The sequence below is a fragment of the Trachymyrmex cornetzi genome, unplaced genomic scaffold, assembly GCF_001594075.2.
Source record: "Trachymyrmex cornetzi isolate Tcor2-1 unplaced genomic scaffold, Tcor1.1 scaffold73, whole genome shotgun sequence".
In the NCBI taxonomy this organism is placed as follows: domain Eukaryota; kingdom Metazoa; phylum Arthropoda; class Insecta; order Hymenoptera; family Formicidae; genus Trachymyrmex; species Trachymyrmex cornetzi.
The window spans coordinates 990,168-1,011,965 of NW_017300059.1; the positions used below are offsets into that span (position 1 = coordinate 990,168).

At 37.6% G+C, this 21,798-nt stretch overlaps 1 protein-coding gene across 6 annotated transcripts; it reads left to right on the plus strand.

The window, feature by feature from the left end:
* Window positions 1-19,989, plus strand: LOC108767881 (Ubiquitin specific protease 8). 6 transcript variants are annotated; one of them, XM_018518000.1, is made up of 8 exons: window positions 1-65; window positions 10,568-10,906; window positions 12,057-12,140; window positions 13,825-15,148; window positions 18,097-18,192; window positions 18,274-18,626; window positions 18,710-19,035; window positions 19,196-19,989. In XM_018518000.1, the coding sequence occupies exons 2-8, from the start codon at window positions 10,620-10,622 to the stop codon at window positions 19,510-19,512; spliced, it is 2,787 nt and encodes a 928-aa protein (XP_018373502.1). In that variant the 5' UTR covers window positions 1-65; window positions 10,568-10,619; the 3' UTR covers window positions 19,513-19,989. The 6 variants fall into 6 exon arrangements, with proteins under 6 accessions (XP_018373502.1, XP_018373503.1, XP_018373501.1 ...); XM_018518001.1 differs by lacking the exon at window positions 1-65 and adding an exon at window positions 474-791; XM_018518003.1 differs by lacking the exon at window positions 1-65 and having other exon boundaries at window positions 10,553-10,906; window positions 13,825-14,338; window positions 14,786-15,148.
* The last annotated feature ends 1,809 nt before the right edge of the window (window positions 19,990-21,798 follow it).

Consider the following 21,798-nt stretch of genomic DNA (forward strand, 5'->3'; position numbering starts at 1 on the left):
TGCCGATAATCTCGCGGCACGACGAACGTCGGAGTGTGGATCGTTTCAGGGGCTGTCAACGAAAGGTAAATTCACCAAACGTGAGACACATCCATGTGTGCGTGACATCAGTGAGGCTTTAATCTCGCGTTTCTCTTCGTTACGTGTGTACGTACACATATATACTTCCATACATATTCGCCCTCGAGCGAGCAAAACGGCGGGACGGGGAGGCGGTGCGCGTTTCGGAAAGAATCGATCGCGTCTCACCGTCTCTTCCGTGCCTTACCGACCCCGTTGGAATTCGGAATGGAGAAGCGCGTATGTGTACGTTCCCGGGGGTGACGTCATCGCGTCGGCACCACCGTCGGCACCACCGTCGGCGGTCGGGATGGCCTGTGCGTCCCCCGCGCGTCTCCATCCCCTCCCCCCTCCCTCGTCGAGAGGGGCCAGTCTCGCCGCTTTGATCCGCGAGTCACTCCGTGGTCTCCGTCTGATCTGGTGTGATCGGCACGGCTCGCTCAAGTTGTTCGTCCGGCAGCAGGTTTCTCCTCCTTTCCTTTTGATTTTTTTTTCCGTTTTCCTCCGTCGGTTTTCTTCTTCTCTGTCGCTCTTCCTGCCCCCCTCCTGGGGGGGGAATCGCACGTCCGGGGGACATGAGCGAAATAACGCGAGCGGTTGCTAGGTGTCACGGATGGTGAGCCGCGATAACCGGACGACCCGGCCTCTTCGCGAATCTTCCTTTCCGTGTGTTTCTTCCGCCAGGCTGCGAGAAGAACTCGCTGCTCCCCGTCGACGTCGAGTTTCTCATCGTGAGTATCAATGAACCCTCTTTACTTCTCTTTCTTTACTTTTCTCCCCTGTTTTCTTCCCGACTGACTTTTCCCGCATTGCCGCTGGAGAAAGAAGTGTGTATCTGTACTGTTAAATATCAAAGGAGCCAATGGTAATTTAGTCCTTTGAATTTAAATAACGTTTTGTTACTTTCAGCTCCCATGTGTCAAAATGTCAATCAATCCATTTCTGCGGATGGTTTCAAAGTAAACAACGTCCGTATTAATGTTGCACTCAGTAAATAATAAACTAAGTTCCAGTCAGATTCAATATATTTTCGTGAGGTAAATTTAATCTAACTGCATTGTTTCAGTTATTTGAATTCCGATTAAGGAATTGAATAGTAGTGGCGGCCTATAGAAATTAGAGAAAATGACTCAAATTGTGGGTGTAATCCGACATTGTGAATTTAATGTGTGCTGCGAGACGATTCGTGCGATATATGGATGTGACTCGCGTGATTTCCACGTTTCCTTTTTCCTCCCCTTTTCGCATGGCCGGAGAACGCCGAGGAGCGGAGAAGGGTTAGGTTACCCGGCCGTCGGCGCGTTCGATAAAAATATTCGTGGATATCGATACGCGCGCGCGAAGGCCTCCCTCGCCCTCTCCGCCTCCTTCCCGCGAATGCGTCCGAAACGAATTATTTATTTAAAAAAAAGCCGGAAAGGAGGAAAAGACGGATGCGCGCTGTCAAAACGTTGACGTGAGTTTCTTGGGAATAGGTATACAAAAAAACAGATAAGAGAAAGAATTGATTAAATTTTACTGTATAATTAAACAATTACGAATTTTGACACCGATGAGAATAAATCTAACTAAATAAGAGAAATCCTATTCAGTCAAAATAGATTTTACTCTAACAGAACCAGAAGTCGTGACAAAATGATGTCAAAATGACTCCAAATTATCATTAAAAGTCATTTTTCAATCCTTTCCGATTTATTTTAATGTCATTTTGACGTTATTGTGACTTGTTGTTTTGCTTGAGTAATGCTTCAATATTTCTGTGTGAATTTATACATTGTGTGTAAAAAATAAAATGTTAATTTTAATTTATAATCGTATAGTGGACTTTCTGAGACATGTAAAAATGTTAAAATTAAATGTAATTAACATTTTTGCGTGTCTCAGAAAGTCCATTATACGACTGTAAGTTAAAATTAATATTGTATTTTTTATATAGTGTATACATTTCTGCAAACTGGAGTTGAAATCTTTTTTCGGTCTTGAAATGTATTCATAAGAAAAACTGAAGTACCTAATAATATTACTTATTAAATTAACAAGCAATTTAATAATTTTTAGTGCTAATAAGCATCTTTATAAGACCAGTATTCATAGTCAATTCTTATATTTAAGCTTTTGTACTTAAGAGACAGTATAATCTCAAATACAAGACATTAAGACAAGTTTATAATAAGAATGAATTGTGAATACCAACCTGAGAGTATTAATGATCATATTTAAGCGAATAATAAATCTGCGAAAAATATTGCCTCACGGATTCGAACCTGAATCTCCCGGATTTATATAATTAATTATCATAATCAGATGCGTAAGAGAGAAGAGAAGGAGGAAATTGTAAATATTCAGACGGCCACGTCAACACAACGCCACGTGTCGTACATAAAAAATAAAATGATCTATGTGTACATTGTACTCTTAGAAAAAAATAATAATAACAATTACTATGATTTAAATATATTTACAATTATTAATTTTATCATTTATAATTTAAATATATGATAATTTATTATTTTTTGAAATAACTGTATATTTATGATTGTTAACCATGCATAGTCAATTGTGTTATTAATAATAGTCACACAGAGCACTTGAAAATCTTCAGTTTTATCTTAACATTTTTTGTAGATATTACCATATAAGTAATAAGTGAATTAAAAGTATTCACTAATATTACGATTGCATTTAGACTGAATAAAAAAATATTTATTTTATTTACTACTTACATAATATTTCATTAACAATATTAATATTTGAAATTTATTATTATAATTTATAATATAATTTTTTTTAGCGAACTATGCATAAATGGTTATTATTACGAACATTATAACAGTAATTATCACAAAAATTGAGTTTCTAATTATTTCATCATACAAATATAGCCATAAATATCAAACACTTTTCTCTTAGTATAGAGTGACGCATAAGTACTTATTATTAGCCGTTTCGGCAATTGATACTTTCACATTTCTATATACGCTTAATATCGGTCATTTCTGTACACTTAGAGTGGTATTCATAGTTCATGTTTATTTCAAGACCATTTTAAGTTCACTGTTAAATATCAAAGGAGCAATGGTAACCCAATCCCTTGATTTAAATAATATTTTATTACTTTTAACTTCCATGTATGTCAAAATTAATCTTCTGTGGTTTAATTGCTTATTTAGTTTCAAAATAAACAACGTCGATATTAACGCATGCACTTGGTAAACAATAAACTAAATTTGGGTCTAATTTAATACATTTCTTGATTCAAATTATTTGACTTAATTGTTTTAGTAATATCTGTTAAATTCAGTTAAATTAATATTGATTAGAAGTAGTTGCGACCTATAAAAATAATTGAAAATAACTGAAATTCAGTATTATGCTTTAACATGGCTTCTCTGTGATTAATATTTATGACATTTTAAAATTATATTTGTGACATTTTAAAATTGATGACATGTTCTTTTTACTTATGATGACATTTGTAAATTGTATTTAAAATGGCCTTAATATATAAAAACCGACTATGAATACCGACCTCAGTATAGATTCTTCTTTCTAAAGCTGATATTCATAGACCAGTATTCATAGCCGCTTCTTATTTTTAAAATCGTTTTAAATACAACCTTAAAACGTCATAATAAGCCAATCACAGAATCGTATTAGCATCTCAAGATAAGATTACTTAAGACAGTCTTAAAATAAGAACTGACTAATTGGAAAAAGTCTGCTTGTATTAATTAGAATTCGAGTTGAAAATAGAGGTAAGTCAGAATTTTCTGCTTCGTTCATTTTCATTCAACTAGAATTTCTTTTCAGTATATGAATCAACTATAATTTTTATATTTATATTTGTTCCTTATAGTTCTTATATTTAAAACCGTCTCTTAAATACAATCTCAAGACATAAATCAATTTCATATACATATTGGCATTATTTAAGATGATCTTGAAATAAGATTGGACTAATGAATACTTAAACTTTTCTTTTGTAGCGAAGAATCTTCAGAAAGAAGAAGAAGAAGATAAAAAATATATATTTTTTGTCTTCATGGAAAAGTAACGTTAAGTAATATTAAGTAATATCCTCAGGGAATCGTGCAACGAATCGCCCATTCTTTCCCACCGTGCCGTCCGATTTCCGCGACGATCTGTACCGTTCAGGCTTCTCGAGGCCGAAGGCCGGACGATCACGTGGTTTTTCGATTCTCATTACGTATAGCAATGTGTGTACACGAGTAATTTCACCAAAGTGGACTCGAGACGACAACAACGACGACGATGATGGCCAAAAATTTTCATAGTTTCTGCGCACTATTAATACACCCTTACCGAGATCGCGGGAAGAGATATAAAAAGCAAACGGAGAGAGGTGTACACGCGGAAGAAATGCGTGCCGTAAAGTTATTTATGTATCACAGGCCGGCGCATAACGCTGGACCGCGGTACTTACAAATTTTAATACGATATTGTACAGCTCGCGATTTTGGGGGAGACGGACGTCGCTTGTGCGTACATTCGTCGGCTTCCTTGATTTTTTAATATCCATTTCTGTCAATATAGATCAACTTATTACTTACATTATTAACTGTAATCTATTAATTAATGTAAATTATTTGTTTATTAATGTAATCTTGGTTTAACTTATTCTTTATCTTTTTCCAGTTAAATTTTAATACAGTTTTGTATGTACAGCTCGCAATTTCGGGAGAGAGATGGGACAAACATTCGTCGGCTTCGTTGGCTTTTTACTATCCATATTTCTATCAATATAGATCAACTTATTATTAATTTTAATCTATTAATTAATATAAATTTAGGCCCGGAGTTCCATCAATATAAGACTAATTTTAATCTCAGCTTCTTAACTTCCTGTGTATATTTTTAAAATTGGAAAAAATTGAAGAGTAAACTGAACCAAGATTAAAGTTACGTTGGTGGAACCAGGCCTTTTCTGTTCACTTTAATTTTGATTTCACTTATTCCTTATCTTTCCCTAGTTTCAGAATTAAAAGGATACAAAAATAAATCGAGATTAAAGTTAATCTCTATCGATATTGGAATTGGAGAGACAGAAAAAGATGGATATCTATTTCTACAAATGTAAATTAACTTTAATCTCGATTTAATTTACTCTTTCTATAATTCTTAGAACAAAAAGAAAAGAGTAAAAAGTAAGTTCAACTGGATTAAAGTTGATCTATCTTGATAGGAACGAGCAAGAGTAAGCTGAACCGAGGCTAAGGTTAATCTACATTGATAGAAATGGACGTAAGACGGCCGACGTATATCGATCTGCATCGCATGCTCTTTCCCTCTATATCTTCCTTTGCCGCAGAGAACAGGGGAAAGAGGAAGTGGAGCGTTCCCGTTCGTCTGTACCCGACATAGAGATGGATACACGAGCGAATGTTTTTCCATTTCATTTATGCCCTCGGCGTGCAGGATGGGATATCGATTAGAAGCTTTTACATAGCTATACGCTATCTCGATGAAACTTTAAGGTCGTCGGTACGCACGCACATAGACGCACACGCGAAGCTATCATTCTGTAAAACGCGGATCGAGCGGTCTTCAGCGTTATCGTATGGAAAAAAAATGTAATGTATTATCAGCTTTAGCCGACAGCAATCTAATTCAAAATAATCTTAATTCAACGACAATATTAGTAATAAAACAAATACTTCATGCTCTTTTTTTAATAAAATCGCAAGATTTTATTATCAGTCTGAGAAAAGATCAGGGAATTAAAAGATAACCGGGAAAAGTCCGGGAATTCTTTTTCTGTTCCGCTACTAACTTCTGTTAAGGGAGCAGAAAAGACTTGATATGGATAAAGAAACAGAAAGGAATTATTTGATGAGAAAAGGAATTAAAAAGGAAGATATTGCAAATTATGTCTGACAGAATTCAAGACATGGAAAAATAATTAGGAAATTTTTTCTGTTCTGCTAAAAGCCCTGGAAATATATTATTTACTTCATTAATCTAGTTTAATTTAGTACGTATAGTTTTATATGAAAATACAAACGTAAAAACGCAAATGATTAGACGTAAGCATGACTACTTTATGTTATAATGCCTGCCAAATATTTTATGTGAAACGTAAGAAAGCGAGGAAAAAGGAAATAAACGAATATAACACAATTGTTACACAGAATAGTTTCCGTTTGGTGACACAAGGTAAGAATTGTTCTATTTTTATTATTCTTTAAATGTCAAAGATATAGAATGATGTTTATGTTGACTTCTGTCACTAAATGGAAAACACCCACACATACATAAATACGTACGCATTAATACTGTTATTATAGATAAAAAAAAGTATTTTCGATTAGACTGCTGTTAGCTAATGCTATACATTATTTTTGAGTGCAAGGCTATCTTTTCCCTTTTTACAAAACATCGGACCTTGGACGATACTCAGGGTGTTTGTGCAATGATTCGTGTTTTCTCGACACCTGCTGTGAACTTAGAAGTAAATCCTTGAGCTACACGAGAGAACGTGTCTAAATATGAAAGTACACGTCTGGGCGGACGTGATCAGGCCATTTTTTTCTCGGCCTCGCCGGTTAAACGCCGGTAAACGTGAACGTGTCCGGCGATGGATTGTCGTTGAAATTAATTAATAATGCGCCGACGCACACTGTGCCGAGTTATGACACGACCTGTGCATCGCGTCTTACGTAAGCTAATTGAATTGTAATCCATCCAAGTCATGGAATCCGTTGGCGAATGCGCGTCACCGTTCCCCCTTATTACACGATCGCTGCTCATCCTTCATTGATATCCCGCTAATCTTCAAATGGCATAATTGTTGGGAGAAGAAGGGCGTGTCTGTTCGAATAATACGGGTTTCGGTGTCGAGTACGTTAATGCGATTTCCGTAATTATTGTTTTAGTCGTTCAAAGGACATTAATCTTATAAGGCCCGACTGTTTATTACCTGCTAATAACAAATTAAATGACAGTTGTATCTGACAAAAAAAAACAACTTTAAAATCTAATATATTTAAAAATTTAGCTAAATCTGAAAATAATTGTGGATAATGTTGGATCGTAAAAATAATTAAAATAATTTGAACATTTAAATTGGTTGCTAAAATGTTAAAATTTTTTATAGCATTATCGTCGTACTTGATATCCTACATAATTATTTTAATGATCCAATGTAATTGAAGGACTTGCTATAATAGTGGGTTAAATTAATTCGCGTTCTGCAAAATCGGAGTAAATGAACTCTAAAGTGAAAATGATGGAAAAAATATATAGTTGGAAAATTTCTGTTAAAAATACATTGCACGTGTTTCAAGTGATCGCACTCAAATTTTTGTGTTAATTTTACACAAGACGAATATGTTAGAAGGTAAGATAAATATTATGCAAAAAAATTTACACAAAAAATGTAATATTGACACAACTTATAAGCAAATTGTGGAAGCATATTTTTTCAGATAGTATGTTAAATTAACACGTGCTTTATTCATTTATCTTAGAATTTTCATTTTAAAATACATCATTTTTTATTACTTGTTCACTTACTCATAAATTGTTACTTTAGCTAAGGAATGTTGAATATTATTTTAACACAAACTATTCAAATGACATAATCACTTTATATTTAATTAACGTTCGAATATGTCAAAAATTTAACACAAAATTTCAATAAAGACTTGGGTGGATCGGTTTTAACACAAATACAAAATGTTTTTTACCGTGCACCATTAAATTCATGATGTATTTTTTTCATTACTTTAACTTCAGAATCTATTTACTCCGTTTTTACAAAAAATATGAGTTAGCCTGCTATTGCAGCAAACCCTATAATTATTTTCAGATCTGTATCTAAACTAAATTTTTAGGTACTTTAATTTTCCAATCCATATCTTTTCTTCATCTTAATTCCGGATTCCTTCCTTGACAGGTAATTGGTGACTACCCTGCACGAGTATATCCCACGTCAATCTACACGTGTCGCGACTCACCGCTTCGGGTCACGGAGCGGGCACGCGTTGGCGCTTCGTGTAACGAAATCCGAAACGACGCGGTTTATATTGGATATTCCGGCGTTCTCTAACTGCGCGTTCTAACTCCGGTCCGGCGGAAAAGCGGGACGGCTGCCAGATCGAGAGAAAAAAATCACCCCGGGCGTCAGATCCGCATCCTATCGACTCCGTCGTTTGGCAGCACCGTCAACACATCCGTTTCCTCGTCTTAGCTACGAAAATTACTCATATATATGTGATAATCGATAAACCGCGACGAAACACAAATATTATTTCATAAAGAAACACGAAAAGAATAGTTTATTAAAGGTATTGATATTTAAAAATTTATCTAGATACAGATCTGAAAATAATTTTGTTAAACCATCAAAATAATTATATAGATTTATATATATATTAAAATAATTATATATGCTTAAACTTTGATAACAAATGCTATAAAAAGTTTTAACATTCTATAACAACCAGTTTGAGCGTCCTACGTAATTATTTTGATGGTCCAAACAAAAATATTTTCAGATCTTTAGCTACACGTAAAGAAAAGCTGTATTGAAATACTTAAAAATTTCAGTAAATATAAATCTGAAAATAGTTTTGCTTATACCATCAAAACAATTATTGTAGCAATGTTCATCATGTTTGAATTTTCTACACAATTATTCCAACAAAATTATGTTAAGATCTGTATCTAACTAAATTTTTAGATACTTTAATAAAACCGATCTTTTCATATACCGAGACATTGAATTGATTTTGTTGAAATATCTAAAAATTTAGATACAAATTTGAAAATAATTCTGTAGAAATCTCAAGCATGGTGAGTAACTGCAAAAAGTTTCAACATCCTAGTAACCATTTGAGCGTCCTACATAATTATTTTGATAGTCTTGAAATAATTTTCAGATTTGTATCTAGCTAACAAAATTTTTAGATCCTTAATTCGTTAAAACTATTCTTTTTGTGTAGTAGCTAATAAAATTTTAACTTCTTCAGCAAGACTATTATATTTTTTCCCTGAGTGATTTACGTCTTTTATGTTGATTTATTTTTCGTCAGCTGATACTGAGCGTATCGTTCGACAATGTGATACGATTTTGCTCTCGAATGGACCGTCATATAATCTCTTTGCTGGATATAGTATAATCTCCGGAGAAGTTCCGTAGAAAATGAGGGCAAGGTGACGCGATATATCTGAGCGAGGGACGAGGTCAGAGGTAAAGCGCGAATTAAGCTCGCCGCGTTGTACCGAGAACGATACTTGCTTGTTTTGCACATTTTACGTTTTGCGAACTCGCACGATTTTCAATCGTGTCACGAAGGTCGACCGCGTTATATCACCGCGCGAGGCAATTATCGATAATGGAACTCGTTGAAATTGTTACTTTAACGCACGTATTATATGTGTACCGATTGATAATGAGTCTTCTGACCTGCGATACGAGCTCGCAGATTCTAACAGTTATCAGATTCGAGTTCGAGTGATTCTCGCGAGAGGCGTCGGATGTACTCCGTTTCTCGAGTTGGATTTACCGACAAAAAGTCGTTGATCTGACTTCCTGTGGTAGATCTCGCGAGTGCGACGTCCGCGGATGTCCGCGATTTTCCAGCTACGAACATATACATACATTTGATCAGCGTCAAGAAATCTCTGTATTAAAAACGAGAAAAATTTCAAGTAAATTATTTCTTACTTTATACCGATTAGAGGATGTTTTTCAGCAAGAAACACAGATGACACAGTATATCACAGTGAATCATAACATTTTTGTGGTTTGTCAATGTTAAACAAAGATGAAATAATCAATGTTACACTGTCTCTTGCTGGAAAGTATGAAAAATAAGTAGGTATTAAATATAAGTGACACCAAATAGTTACAATATAACTATAATTTATAGTCTTTTTAGACACCAATTACATATTTTTGGTAAAACTATAAATATAATGATGATTACTAACATTACAGCAGTAATGTTAACAGTAATAAACAGCTTCTAATTATACTGTGCAATTATAATCAAATACACTGAGAGAAAAGTTTTTATGATTATAATTTCTATAATTATGTTACCATAATTATGGTTATTATTGTTACAATATTGTTAGTGATAAGAACTATATGTATGATTTTATCAACAAATATTATTACTAATTAATTGTTACTATTAATATTAATAATAATAATAGCATAATTATGGCAACATGTAATTATAATCGCAGATACTAAAAACTTTTCTCTCGGTGTATCTCTGTTTCATTTGTTGAAAGTTTCGAGAAAGGATCTTTGCGCGTCGCAATCGGAAGATCGCGGTTTCCGGTCGTTCCGCGAGACCTGGGCTTGAGGAACCAGGAACGAGTTCCGCACGAAAGGTCCCTCTCGAAGTCGCAAAGACTTAATTAACGTTGCTAATAAAACTCTTGTCTCCTTCCCTCTTGTACGCATATTCATTTTCTTTCGTATTTATTTTTTTTTAGAGTGCGCGTGAGAATAGTGCAGTAAAATGAATTTCAGGCATAACTTCTCGACGGAGAAGCTCGAGGAGATCGGCGAACCGCAGTGTACGATGTCGTATCATCGCGGCGGGCAAGCGGGCGCCGTAGCGGTCTCATATAGCACCAGTCCAATGGCACCGCACTCACCCAGCCGGAGGTTCTCGAGCGGCACCAGCGGCGGTGGCACCACCACCTCTGCGCTCGGTAGCTCCACGTCCAAGTACAGCAGCTACCGGTCCACCGGCTCGTCCTCGATCCTGGACCGACCCACAAGCTTCTACACATCGTCCTCGAGTTCGGGCTTGCGCTCAAACTTTATCTCTTCGGAGTACAGGAGATCCTATTGCACGCCAGGAAGGTTAGTATCTCGTTAGTATTCCCTAGTGAATCCTCGAGAATTGCACCAGCGATCGCTCTTGTGTATCGCGGTTTATGTATATTCATTTTTATTAATGTAAATTAATTTTGATTTTTATCTTTTTCTAATTCTAAAAATTGTAAAGGATAAATTAATCCAATTTACTCTTTATCCTTTATAATTGGAGTTAATCTACATTGGTTTTTATCAATGTAAATTAATTTTTATTTTGGATTAATTTACTTTTTATCTTCTAATTTTAAAAATTATAAAAAGATAAAGACTAATAGGGATTAAAATTAATCTACATAGGTTGCTACTTTCTATTAATGTAAATTAATCTTGGATTAACTTTTTATCTTTTTCTATTTCTGAAAATTGTAAAAAGATAAAAATTGAAAAGATTTGAAAGAGTTAATCTACATTGGTTTCTATCAATGTAGAGTGAATTAACTTTCACTTGGTTTAATTTACTTTTTATCTTCTTCTAGTTCTAAGAATTAGAAAATCACAAAAAGTACAGTAAATGGAGATTAAAATAGTTAATGTACTTTGGAAATGGACATTAAACGTGTAAATTTTTCTTAAAGCAACATATAGTATACATCTTTATACAAAATCAAATATGATAATTATGAAATTGAATAATTCACACTTTAATTTGAATCACAATATGGTTTAATTCTTGTTTCGATTTTTATGTACAACTGAACATCCCGTCACATTTTTTATGTTGATTGAAAAGAGAATATCTTGTTTAATACCGATGTAATATTTATCGCGCGAGTTAACAACGCGTGGAGAAAGTGGACATGGTTGAACGGCAGGTTCCGCCGAGTCGAGGAGCGTATCTTGTAATCATGTTAAATGATGTTTTTTTTTCCTTCCTATCTCAATCTACATGAAATCTGACGATTAAAGTCTTCAATTAAAGACGCAAGAAGTAAGACATCGCGTGCTATCGCAATTTTTTCCTCGGCTGACGGATCTTGCGATTGACTAGGTCTGAAATGATACAGTCAAAAATTTAAGTACAGGAAGGTGAAGTTTTCGATAGTATTGTCAAAAGATAAATGTACAGAGTCATCGCGTTCCCGAAATGTTGAATTAGAATTTGACAAGGTGTTTATATGTTCGATCCACCCCGCAGCTTCTACTCGTCGGCTTCTACCGGCACGAGCGTCCGCAGGAACTACTCATCGGAGTACAGTCGATCCACCTGCTCACCCGCAAGGTGAGCGATCCTCGAAGTAGGATGTAGATTTTAGAAAGATATAACGAAACACAATTGTCCCACGCACAGAGTCGAAAATTGAAATGTCTACACGGAAAAAACAATTTCGTTGAAATACTATAAAAGTAATAATAAAGGTAACTGGCTCACAAAATCAGGGTAACTTTGATTCATATTTTGATAATGTTCAGACAGCACGCATATCAAGAAATAAGACTTAAAAGTGTTTTCAAAGAGTTTTAAGACGTTTTTATATCCTGACACGCTATCTAGATATTTTTAAATCCAGGTCAAAGTTATTATCCCAACTGGGCCAAAATTACCTCATTTTACAGCATCTAAAAATTTAGCTAAATATTTAAAGATAAGAATTTTATTGGACCATAAAAATAATTATGTAGAACACTTGTTGATAGAAAGTTTAAAATTTTTATCTGCATTGTTGTCATGCTTAAACATCCTATATAATTGTTTTGATGACTCAACAAAAATAGATCTGTATCCAGTTAAATTTTTAGAGACTCCAGCAAAAGCGTTTGCATATACATACAATATAATGAGCATACTCCAGCAAAAGATACAGATGACACAGTGTAAAATAGTGAATCATTTATTCCGTTTTTAACATTGGCAAACAGCAAGATGAAATGATTCATTGTGTCACATTGTGTTAACTGTGTTTCTTGCTGGAAAGCGCCCAATATTAATCAATATCAAAAATCACCCGTATCCTTAAGATAATTTCATACAAATAATTTTGTAAAGTGAAAATCATTTTACTTTTACTCCTTTAATATATGATAATATTTTCTATCTATTTCCTTCTCATGATATCGAATATCTACGTCTGAACTGAAAGTCTCGCGCGTCACTTATCTTGCCTTACCTTTGTGTTCACGTCACTATAATTCAATTACAAAGGCAGACACGATATGTACATCCCCATTCGTATGTGACCTAGGTAACTGGCATTAGTCCTACGTTAAAGGTCGAGGTCAGCGTAAACTGGTCGCGTTAGATCCGCTACCTGTTATTCCGGGTCAGATAGCTTCGTCCCTATCTCGGTGTCGTTAATCAAAGCGTTGCTCTCCTCGTCGAGGCAACGCAAAGAAAACCTAGACGGTATAAAGCACCATTGAAATTCGCGCGGCTGTGTTATGTCGAGAGAGCACGTAGCCGCATTTATCGATTTTAAATAAGCACGCTCGCGCTACGGAATGTAGTCGTGGACCTTGACCTCAGGAGATTATCCAGCCTGTGTATCTGCACGGCGTTCGCGTTTCGGATACCTCTGTAGCACCAGGTTTTCTCTCTTCAGGGGTCCCAGAGATGCACTCCACCCTGGATCTTCAACCTGCGTTATTTCTCGAGAGAATATATTTAAATATCTAGTACGAGCGTGTCGGCGTTACGAGGCTGTCTCGCCTCCGCGAACGGTGTCGCGAATCTGATTTAGTGACCTCCAAACCTCGAAGTAGAAGTAGTTGCCCCCGGTTGCTGGCGGTAGAAACGCGCATATCTCAGTAGCATGCACGCGCGCGAGTCCCGCCGAAGAACAGCGTCTATACTCGCGCGCGTTGCATAACGCGATCTCGCGAGGTAGGGGAGCAAAGGACCTTGGCCAAAGGCCCGGTCCGGCGAAACACGATGACCGCAATATTCTTATGTCGGGCAAATTTTGCAGGTCAGTCTCGTCGTCGACGTACAGCGAAACGGGCGGCAGCAGCGGCGCCGCATTAACAACAACGATCGTTAACGGCACCAGCAGCAGCGGTAGTGGCAGATACATCTCGACTACGCCAAGCGCCTCGGTCAACTCGTCCTCGTCCTCGAGGGAACGCGGTAGCGTCGACGCGGCCGCCGCGGCCGCCGACATCATCAGCAGGTACTCGCCAGCCGGCTATGTGCCTAGTATTCAGCGTCAACAACAGCAAACAAGCGGCGGCAGCGCGCATCACTGGAGGCACCGTTCGACGTCATCGTCCTTGAGCGAATTGTTCGGTGGGGACGAACGCGAGGTCGAGCGCAAGGATCTCCGTCTGGAGTCCTCGCTCTCCTCGTCGTCATCCTCATCGTCCGTGGCTACCGGAGCGGCTGGTCTATGGTCCAAGTCCAGCAAGAGAAGACCGTCTACGAACAGCACGGTGCTCACCACCGTCGGGCATTCGCGTACGGATGGCGCCGTTTCTCTCGCCGAGGTAACGACCGTCGACGATCACGTTACCCGTAAACCAAATGACGACGACGACGACGACGGAAACGACGGTACCAAGGACGACCATCATAACAACAACGGCAACGCCGACAACACGGGGCGCGACGGCAACGGCGAGGATATCGCATGCGGATACGGCAACAACGACAACGAGCGTGACGACGATAACGACGTGGACGGGGACGACGACGGAAACGAGGACGAGGACGGCGACGACGCGAACGACGACGATAATCTCAACAATTGCCACCACCGCTTCCACCAGCAGCGTCGCCACCGACCGAACAAGGTCTCGCCCGCTAAGCGTAACGTTCTCTCACCCGCCGCCGCCGCCGCTGGTGGTTTGATCGGTGTTGGTAGCCTTGACCTGTTAACTAACCTCGCTACTAATCCTCATAACACCGAGCTACTGATCAATAACAACGCTCAGGACAAGGTAATAGGAAGGGAGGAGAATGAAATTACGACGAACGACGAGGTAACGCGCGGCATCGACGATGTCCCGTCAATCGTGTTTCTGCAACGCGATCGCGTCAGCGACATTCCTGAGGATGGCGAGGAAGAGAATAGCGCGTCCAATAGCACGGACGAAAACGGTTTCGCAGGAACGATCAACAATATAGCCGGTAGACCGTCCGTCGCGCACGGCGACGACCCGTCCATCCCTTCGACGTCGAGGAGAACAGATCAGCCCGGTCTCTTCTCGTGTGCCACAGGCAACAGTCTGACATCGTCACCGACGAATCCATCCACGGCACACCAGAGTATCTATCGCGGGGTCAACGAGCAATACGTGAGTGCGCTTGTAAAGGAAGTAATACGCTCTGGCGCGGAGCAGCATAGACTACGTTTAATCCTTGATGTTTATTAATCGATTATTAACAAATGTCTTTATGATCCTTACGTCCACTGTCTATTTTTATCAATGTAGATTAACTTTAGTCTCGATTTATTTTATTTTTTATTTTAGTCCTAAGAAAGAGTAAATTAAACCGAAATTAAAGTTAATCTATTGGTAAAAATGGGCCTACAATTTTTCTTTCTTCAGTTATTCATCTTTCTAATTGCTCATAGTCAATGCTGTGCCGTGACTATGTTTTTAAAAGGTTTGTTAACCCGTAACAGATGTAATATATGGCTGATCCTGGGACATTTTTTTAATTGTTAAATAGTGTAATTATTTAGAATAATTTTATGTGTTTCACGTCTTATTTTATTCTATTCATTAGGCTAATTATTATACTATACAGCACAGAAGCTTGCAACATTATTGCAACGTTGTAATATTATTGCAATATTGTTGGAATGATCTTACTCTGTATGAGTATATTTATGTAAGTTTAAATGTTGCAATTCTTAAAGAGAATAAGATTGATCATAAGAAACTTTACTAGATCTCAAGGATACTATGTTTCTTTAGTATTACAAAAAAATATGTGTTCCTGTTACGGGTTAAATCGACAAGCACGAATCTTTCGACGGTAGTATCAAAGACGTGAGTATAACGTATGTTGCGTGGATCAAAATACAATCGAATCACTGTCGAATATAAGTATAGACTCAACGACGCATGTTCTTCTATATGAAATATGTATACCGCATATATATATAATTATATGTGTGAGTTTGTATATTTGCAGTTACAGTGACTGCGTTCCTCAGAAAAGCAGCTGTTGAAATGTCTTTAATATGATTGGTTTTTGTCCTTAGTCCTCATTTCTAAATATGAAATAAAAATAAATTTGTGTAAAGGACCTTCAATATTTAAACAAATAAAAAAAAAACAAATTGAAGAGTGATCGAAGGTTTAAATTTGCGCGCTTATCGCGCCATTTACACCGCCAGTCGCCTTTTAATTTGTTCCTTTTTTTCTAAATGTATAAATCATATTAAAGAATCTTTACAGTTGTAAAGTTGCTTTTTCTGTAAAACGCAACCGATATCAGAATCGGATGGAAAAAGATCTTTACAAGAAATATATAAATTTTGGAAGTCCAATTCGTTCTCTGCTTGCTCGATTATGAGAGGAGAGTAATCTTCTAAAGGAGAGATTCTATGACAAAGATTTGTTCGTTTATTAATGCACAGATCCAATCATGCCTGAACGTACGTTAGGAGAGAGGAATTGTGCCGTTGCCATATGATTCGTTTACTTCCCCACCCGGTCTTGTTGCGAAATCTCTTTGCCCTCTCGCTGTCTCCAACTAGAGCCTCTTCGAAGTTACTGGTGTTTTATTAATAGCTCAGAGCTCTTTCTCTCTCCTTCTCGAACTCTCCGGGAGATAGAGACACGTTGTCAGCGAATCCACAGTATGCCGTGGTAATTTACGGTAGCCGACCGAGTTTACATGCTTCTTCACGCGACAATTCTCCGTCAGAAATGCATCGATTCGAATGAACAATCGCGATTGTAGTCTTCATGCTCCTTGCATATTGTATCTACTCGAATGATCTCTAACAGGATGGAGTTGGCAAGTCACTCGAGTTTATCTCTGTACTTTGGAGGAAGGAATCGAAATTCCAAGTTCTCGCGTCATCTCTCAATGATAAATGGCATGTTCCTGATAATACATTTGCCGTCCGAAAATGATATCGCGAGATATCCGGCCGTTAAAGCGTTTATTGATACGTACAGTAACAAGCGTAACGTATAGATAAATGACGTATTTTTCGCTCGGACGAGCGACAGATTGTGCATAACGCATACAGAAGTTTTAATCCGGCGTCGTATCGCTCGCGAATTCCTTCGAGATAGAAGTCACTGCGTGTAAACTGGCTCACGCTCAAGCGATAGGATGGATCTTGTGGTGTTTGTGGACGGTAACAGCCTTCGTGCTCACTTACGCCTTCTTTCTCGGCATCGCGACACCTTTGTTATCTTCCAAACGTGTCTCTGCGAGAATCAGTTCGATACGCATTACTAATGCCACGATAATTACTCCCGCCGTGCCACATGACATCCGATCTTCGTTTGCGCATTCACAGGTGAGTATTTACGCGATTCCGACTTCTCGGCAGATTGTTGATTGTCGATCACGATCAATTTTGTCTTTGTGAATTCAGTTGCCTACACAAAAGAAATAATTTTGTTGAAGCATTAAAAAATTTAACTAAATACAGATCTGAAAATTATTTTGGTAAAAAAAATTTTGCTGCAAAAAGTTTTTATGTTTTAACAACCAACTTGAACATTCTACATAATTATTTTGCGTTCAAATTCTTGCTCGAGTGCCACCCTGATATTTTATTCTTGTTCACAGAACTTGTTAAATAAGAATAACATGGAGTATTCGGATAAGAATCTAAACACGCTATTTATGATGTAACAAAATTATTTTCAGATCTGTGTCTAGCTAAATTTTTAGACATTTTAGCAAAATCGTAAAATAAGCATTACAACATTTTCCATTTGTCCTATGTGGATGTGTGTCTTTTAATAAACGGCGCCTGACGGAAGCGTCTATATATCCACACGTGTGCCTAACAAGTAAATGTTATTAAATCTAACGCGTTATCAGTTTGCATAAGTTTTTGTAACGCAAGTTGTTTGCTACCGCGAGATGCTTAAGCCTCCTTTTATCGAGCGATATTTTCGCCGATCGGAATGAATGAATGAATGTTCCGACACTGACGATTCAAGACGACAATATTTGCAACGATGTACGGACTCTATGCAACATCATTTAATTAATAATAACTAATATTTGTGTATAGAAAATTAATTTATCCAATGTCTTTCAGGAAGGAAGCCCGACTAATAGGTCGGCACGTAGCCGTCTGCAAGCTCTTCGTGATGAACGATGTGGTCTAAACGGCTTACGGAATATTGGAAATACAGTGAGTACATTTTTACGGTATCACGAAACAGTCGTTTTTCTCGTAGATTATTATACGTTAATGTATGTACGACTGTTTTAGTGTTTCATGAACAGCGTGATTCAATGCTTGAGCAATACGAGGCCTCTGTTAGAGTATCTACTAAACGAACAATATATGACCGATATAAATACGACAACGTCCAGCATGAAAGGCGCTTTGATCAAAGCGTTCAGTCAAGTAATTCACGAATTGTGGGAAGTGGGCGGTGATCACGTAGTGAACACGACCGCGCTTAAGTCTCAGATACAGAGATTCGCGCCACGTTTCATGGGTTACAGTCAACAAGACGCTCAAGAGTTTCTCAGATACTTGCTGGAGGGTTTGCACGAAGATGTCAATAGAGTCACCACAAAGCTACCGCCCATACACGGGGACATACCTGATAGTTACACGTAAGGAAGTTATTTGCAAGATACACATATACATGTTTAGTTTCCAATGTGTACGTAATACTCAATATTATTACTTTATACAGGGATATGCAGAAAGCAGTGGAGAGTTGGAAACGATATCTACGCAGTGAAGATAGCACGATAGTCGACGTTTTCGTCGGACAGTTACGTTCATCTTTACGTTGCACTTCCTGCGATCACGTATCAGTCACCCTTGATCCATTCTGGGACTTGAGCTTGCCGATACCAGCCAGAAGCGGCACGGTAAAGCTAAGTCAATGCTTGGAGCATTTCACAAGAGAGGAGGTATTGGACGGCGACGAGAAACCAACATGTTCCAAATGTCAAATGAGAAGAAAGTGCACCAAGAGCTTCAGTATACAGAAATTCCCGAAAATTTTAGTTATTCGTATCCTTTTTTTCATTATTTTAATGAATATTTATTCATACAGGGAACGTATTATGAAACTGTTTGGAATGGATTATTAGCATTTGTTCGATACATTATTATTATAGGTAGATATAGCTCGAATTGTAGGAAAAAGTTTTTTCTTAATACTATCTATTAGATTTGAAACGTTTCTCTCCGATGGAGCGCTTTCGCGGCAAGCTGAACGTGATGGTGGACTTTCCCCTGACGGGTTTGGATCTCAGTGCCTTTGCCGCCCCGAGAGTTCCGGGCTGCACGTATAATTTGTACGGGGTCGCGAATCATTCTGGCACCACGTACTCCGGTCACTACACCGCGTACTGCAAGCACCCGTACTCGGGGGAATGGCATGAGTATAACGACAGCCGAGTGTCCGTCGTGTCATCACGATCGGTCGTTTCCAGTGAAGCCTACGTACTGTTTTACGAACAACAGCCTCACAGTTCTCACTTGTAACCTTACGCCATATTTAGAGAGTAAAACAACCATCTTGCCTCTCTCGATACCTCAGCTCAGCCTAGTAAAACTCTTCTGACGTATTGAAAAGCGACTAAACACTGAAAGAAACGGAGGGACATCGTCTCCTCCCGGATAAGTCCAATGTGACCTTATTGGCGATAATCGTGTCTCTTCCTGCAATACGTTTCTCGACGTAGTGTCGCATATGTGTAACGTCCTTTCATAAAAAAAAGCATACGTAAATCGATATATAATTGATAATTCAACGTAATAATGATATGAACACGTGCTTTTTGACGTGGAAAATTATTTCCGCGATCATGTTTGATCTATATGAAAATTATTTTTTTACGTAATGTTTTTTGCAAGACCTAATTTATACATTGAGATCGTGTTTGAGATAGGAAGACGATACTGTATTTATTCGTTATTTTAACCGCATGTGGGGAATGTTTCTATCTAAAAGAGAATACGAAGGTACGAGGGTCGCCAAAGATCACACATATACACACACACACACACATACACGCAATGCTTCAGATGTCTAGTTACTTTTGAATAGACAAGTAGTGACACATCTCTCTGTCTCTTTTTCTCACTCTTCATTGAACACGTGGCGACATACAGCTATTTACTTTTGTAAAATATTTTGTTTAATATATATAACCACAGTCAAGAGTTATTTATTATAATTTATGGAAAGAGAAAAATAATAAAATAATATATTCGATATTGACACAGATATAATATATATTATTATACATATATATTATATTCTAATAAAAATAGATTATAAAGAAAATACAATTAGGTGAAATATCGTGTAAATTTTACAGAAAAAAAGGTTTTCTTTTCTTATCCAAAATGAAAATACGCAAAAATGTTATCAAGAGAAAATTTAAAAACCTTCCCTTCTCCTGATTTTTTATTATGCCACCTTTAGTGAAAATTTTCTCAGAATTTTTATACAAATTATAACACTTCTGAAATACTGAGAAAGTCTACTTCTTTTCTTAAAATTTTTCATGTGATAAATTAAAAAATTTTAATTCTATAATTTCTGAAAGATACCTTAAACTTTTTTAAATATTTTATATGATATTAGAAATTACAGAATAAGAGAAATTGTATTCATGGTACTAGAAATCAATTTGAAATCTCCATTCTCAGATGGTGAAAGAATTGGCCAATCGCATTGGTCATGTGATCGAATCGTTCAAATGTGATTTGTCAATTATTTCGTTGTCCGAAATTTCTCCGGTAAACATCGAAGGCGTTTTTTCGTTATACAACCAGAAGTAATCGAAGGATAAGGCTATCTTTGTCTTTTGATCTCTGGTCGCTTCTAGTTGGATAACGAAAATACGCTTCAAGTTTGACGTAACGTATCTGTTGGTTGTAATTTTCTATTCAATATAACTGTAATGTATTATGTTAGTTTTTTTATTGTTATGTGGAAAATTACAACCAACGCGTAAGTTAGTATAACTTGGTATTTGCTGGATCGATTTCTAACACCGTGGACACAAAAAGTTTTATATTTCATGATTTACGAAGAATTCTAGAAAAAATGTAAACTTTCTCGACTCCCCCGAAAAATGTTTGCTGATATCAAAAAATCTAAAAAACTTTCTAATAAGTTACAAGATTATTCAGAAATTCTTAAAAAAATTTTGAAAAGTATATGAAAACTTTTTTAAAAAGTAAAAATTATTCAGAAATTCGGGAATTGATATAAAGTTCTGAAAAATTCTATTAAAAAATTAAAAAATTTCATCAAGAGTTCGTACTCCGTCGCTGCTCGATCCGGTTCGATCGATTCACGGAACCAGGTTCCCGCGCGATCGTACAGATGGCAACCGATGCCTCGGCCGAAGCGCGCGTCATCCGTATACCCCTTGCGGATTCTCAGACTGCACGCGAAATGCGAATCAACGCGAATAGAAGCCTATGCACATGCACACGTACGCACATATGTACGTACATACGCGAGGGGGGACATCCAGTTCCAACACAACGTTCCGTTTCACGTTCCCTTCGTTCTATTCCTCTCCCTCTCTCTCATTTCTACCCTCTCGCTCCGATCGAGGAGAGCTCGGGGAGCAACGCGGGCGAGTCGCGAATCGGCACGGCCTGCCGGCGAATTCGCGACGGCACACACGTGTGCACGCGCGCGCGCGCGCGCGTGCACGTACATTATACATACACACGTGCGAATCGTGTCGGGGAACGGGTATACGGTACGGGAGACGGGAGGAGACGGGGAGAGAGCCGGACGGCCGG

Coding starts and splice junctions, on each gene's coding strand:
- LOC108767881 (XM_018517999.1), top strand. CDS start 10,557: ATGAATTTCAGGCATAACTTCTCGACGGAGAAGCTCGAGGAGATCGGC. Junction 15,149..18,096: donor GCGGGGTCAACGAGCAATAC/GTGAGTGCGCTT, acceptor AATGTCTTTCAG/GAAGGAAGCCCGACTAATAG. Junction 18,627..18,709: donor GACATACCTGATAGTTACAC/GTAAGGAAGTTA, acceptor TACTTTATACAG/GGATATGCAGAAAGCAGTGG.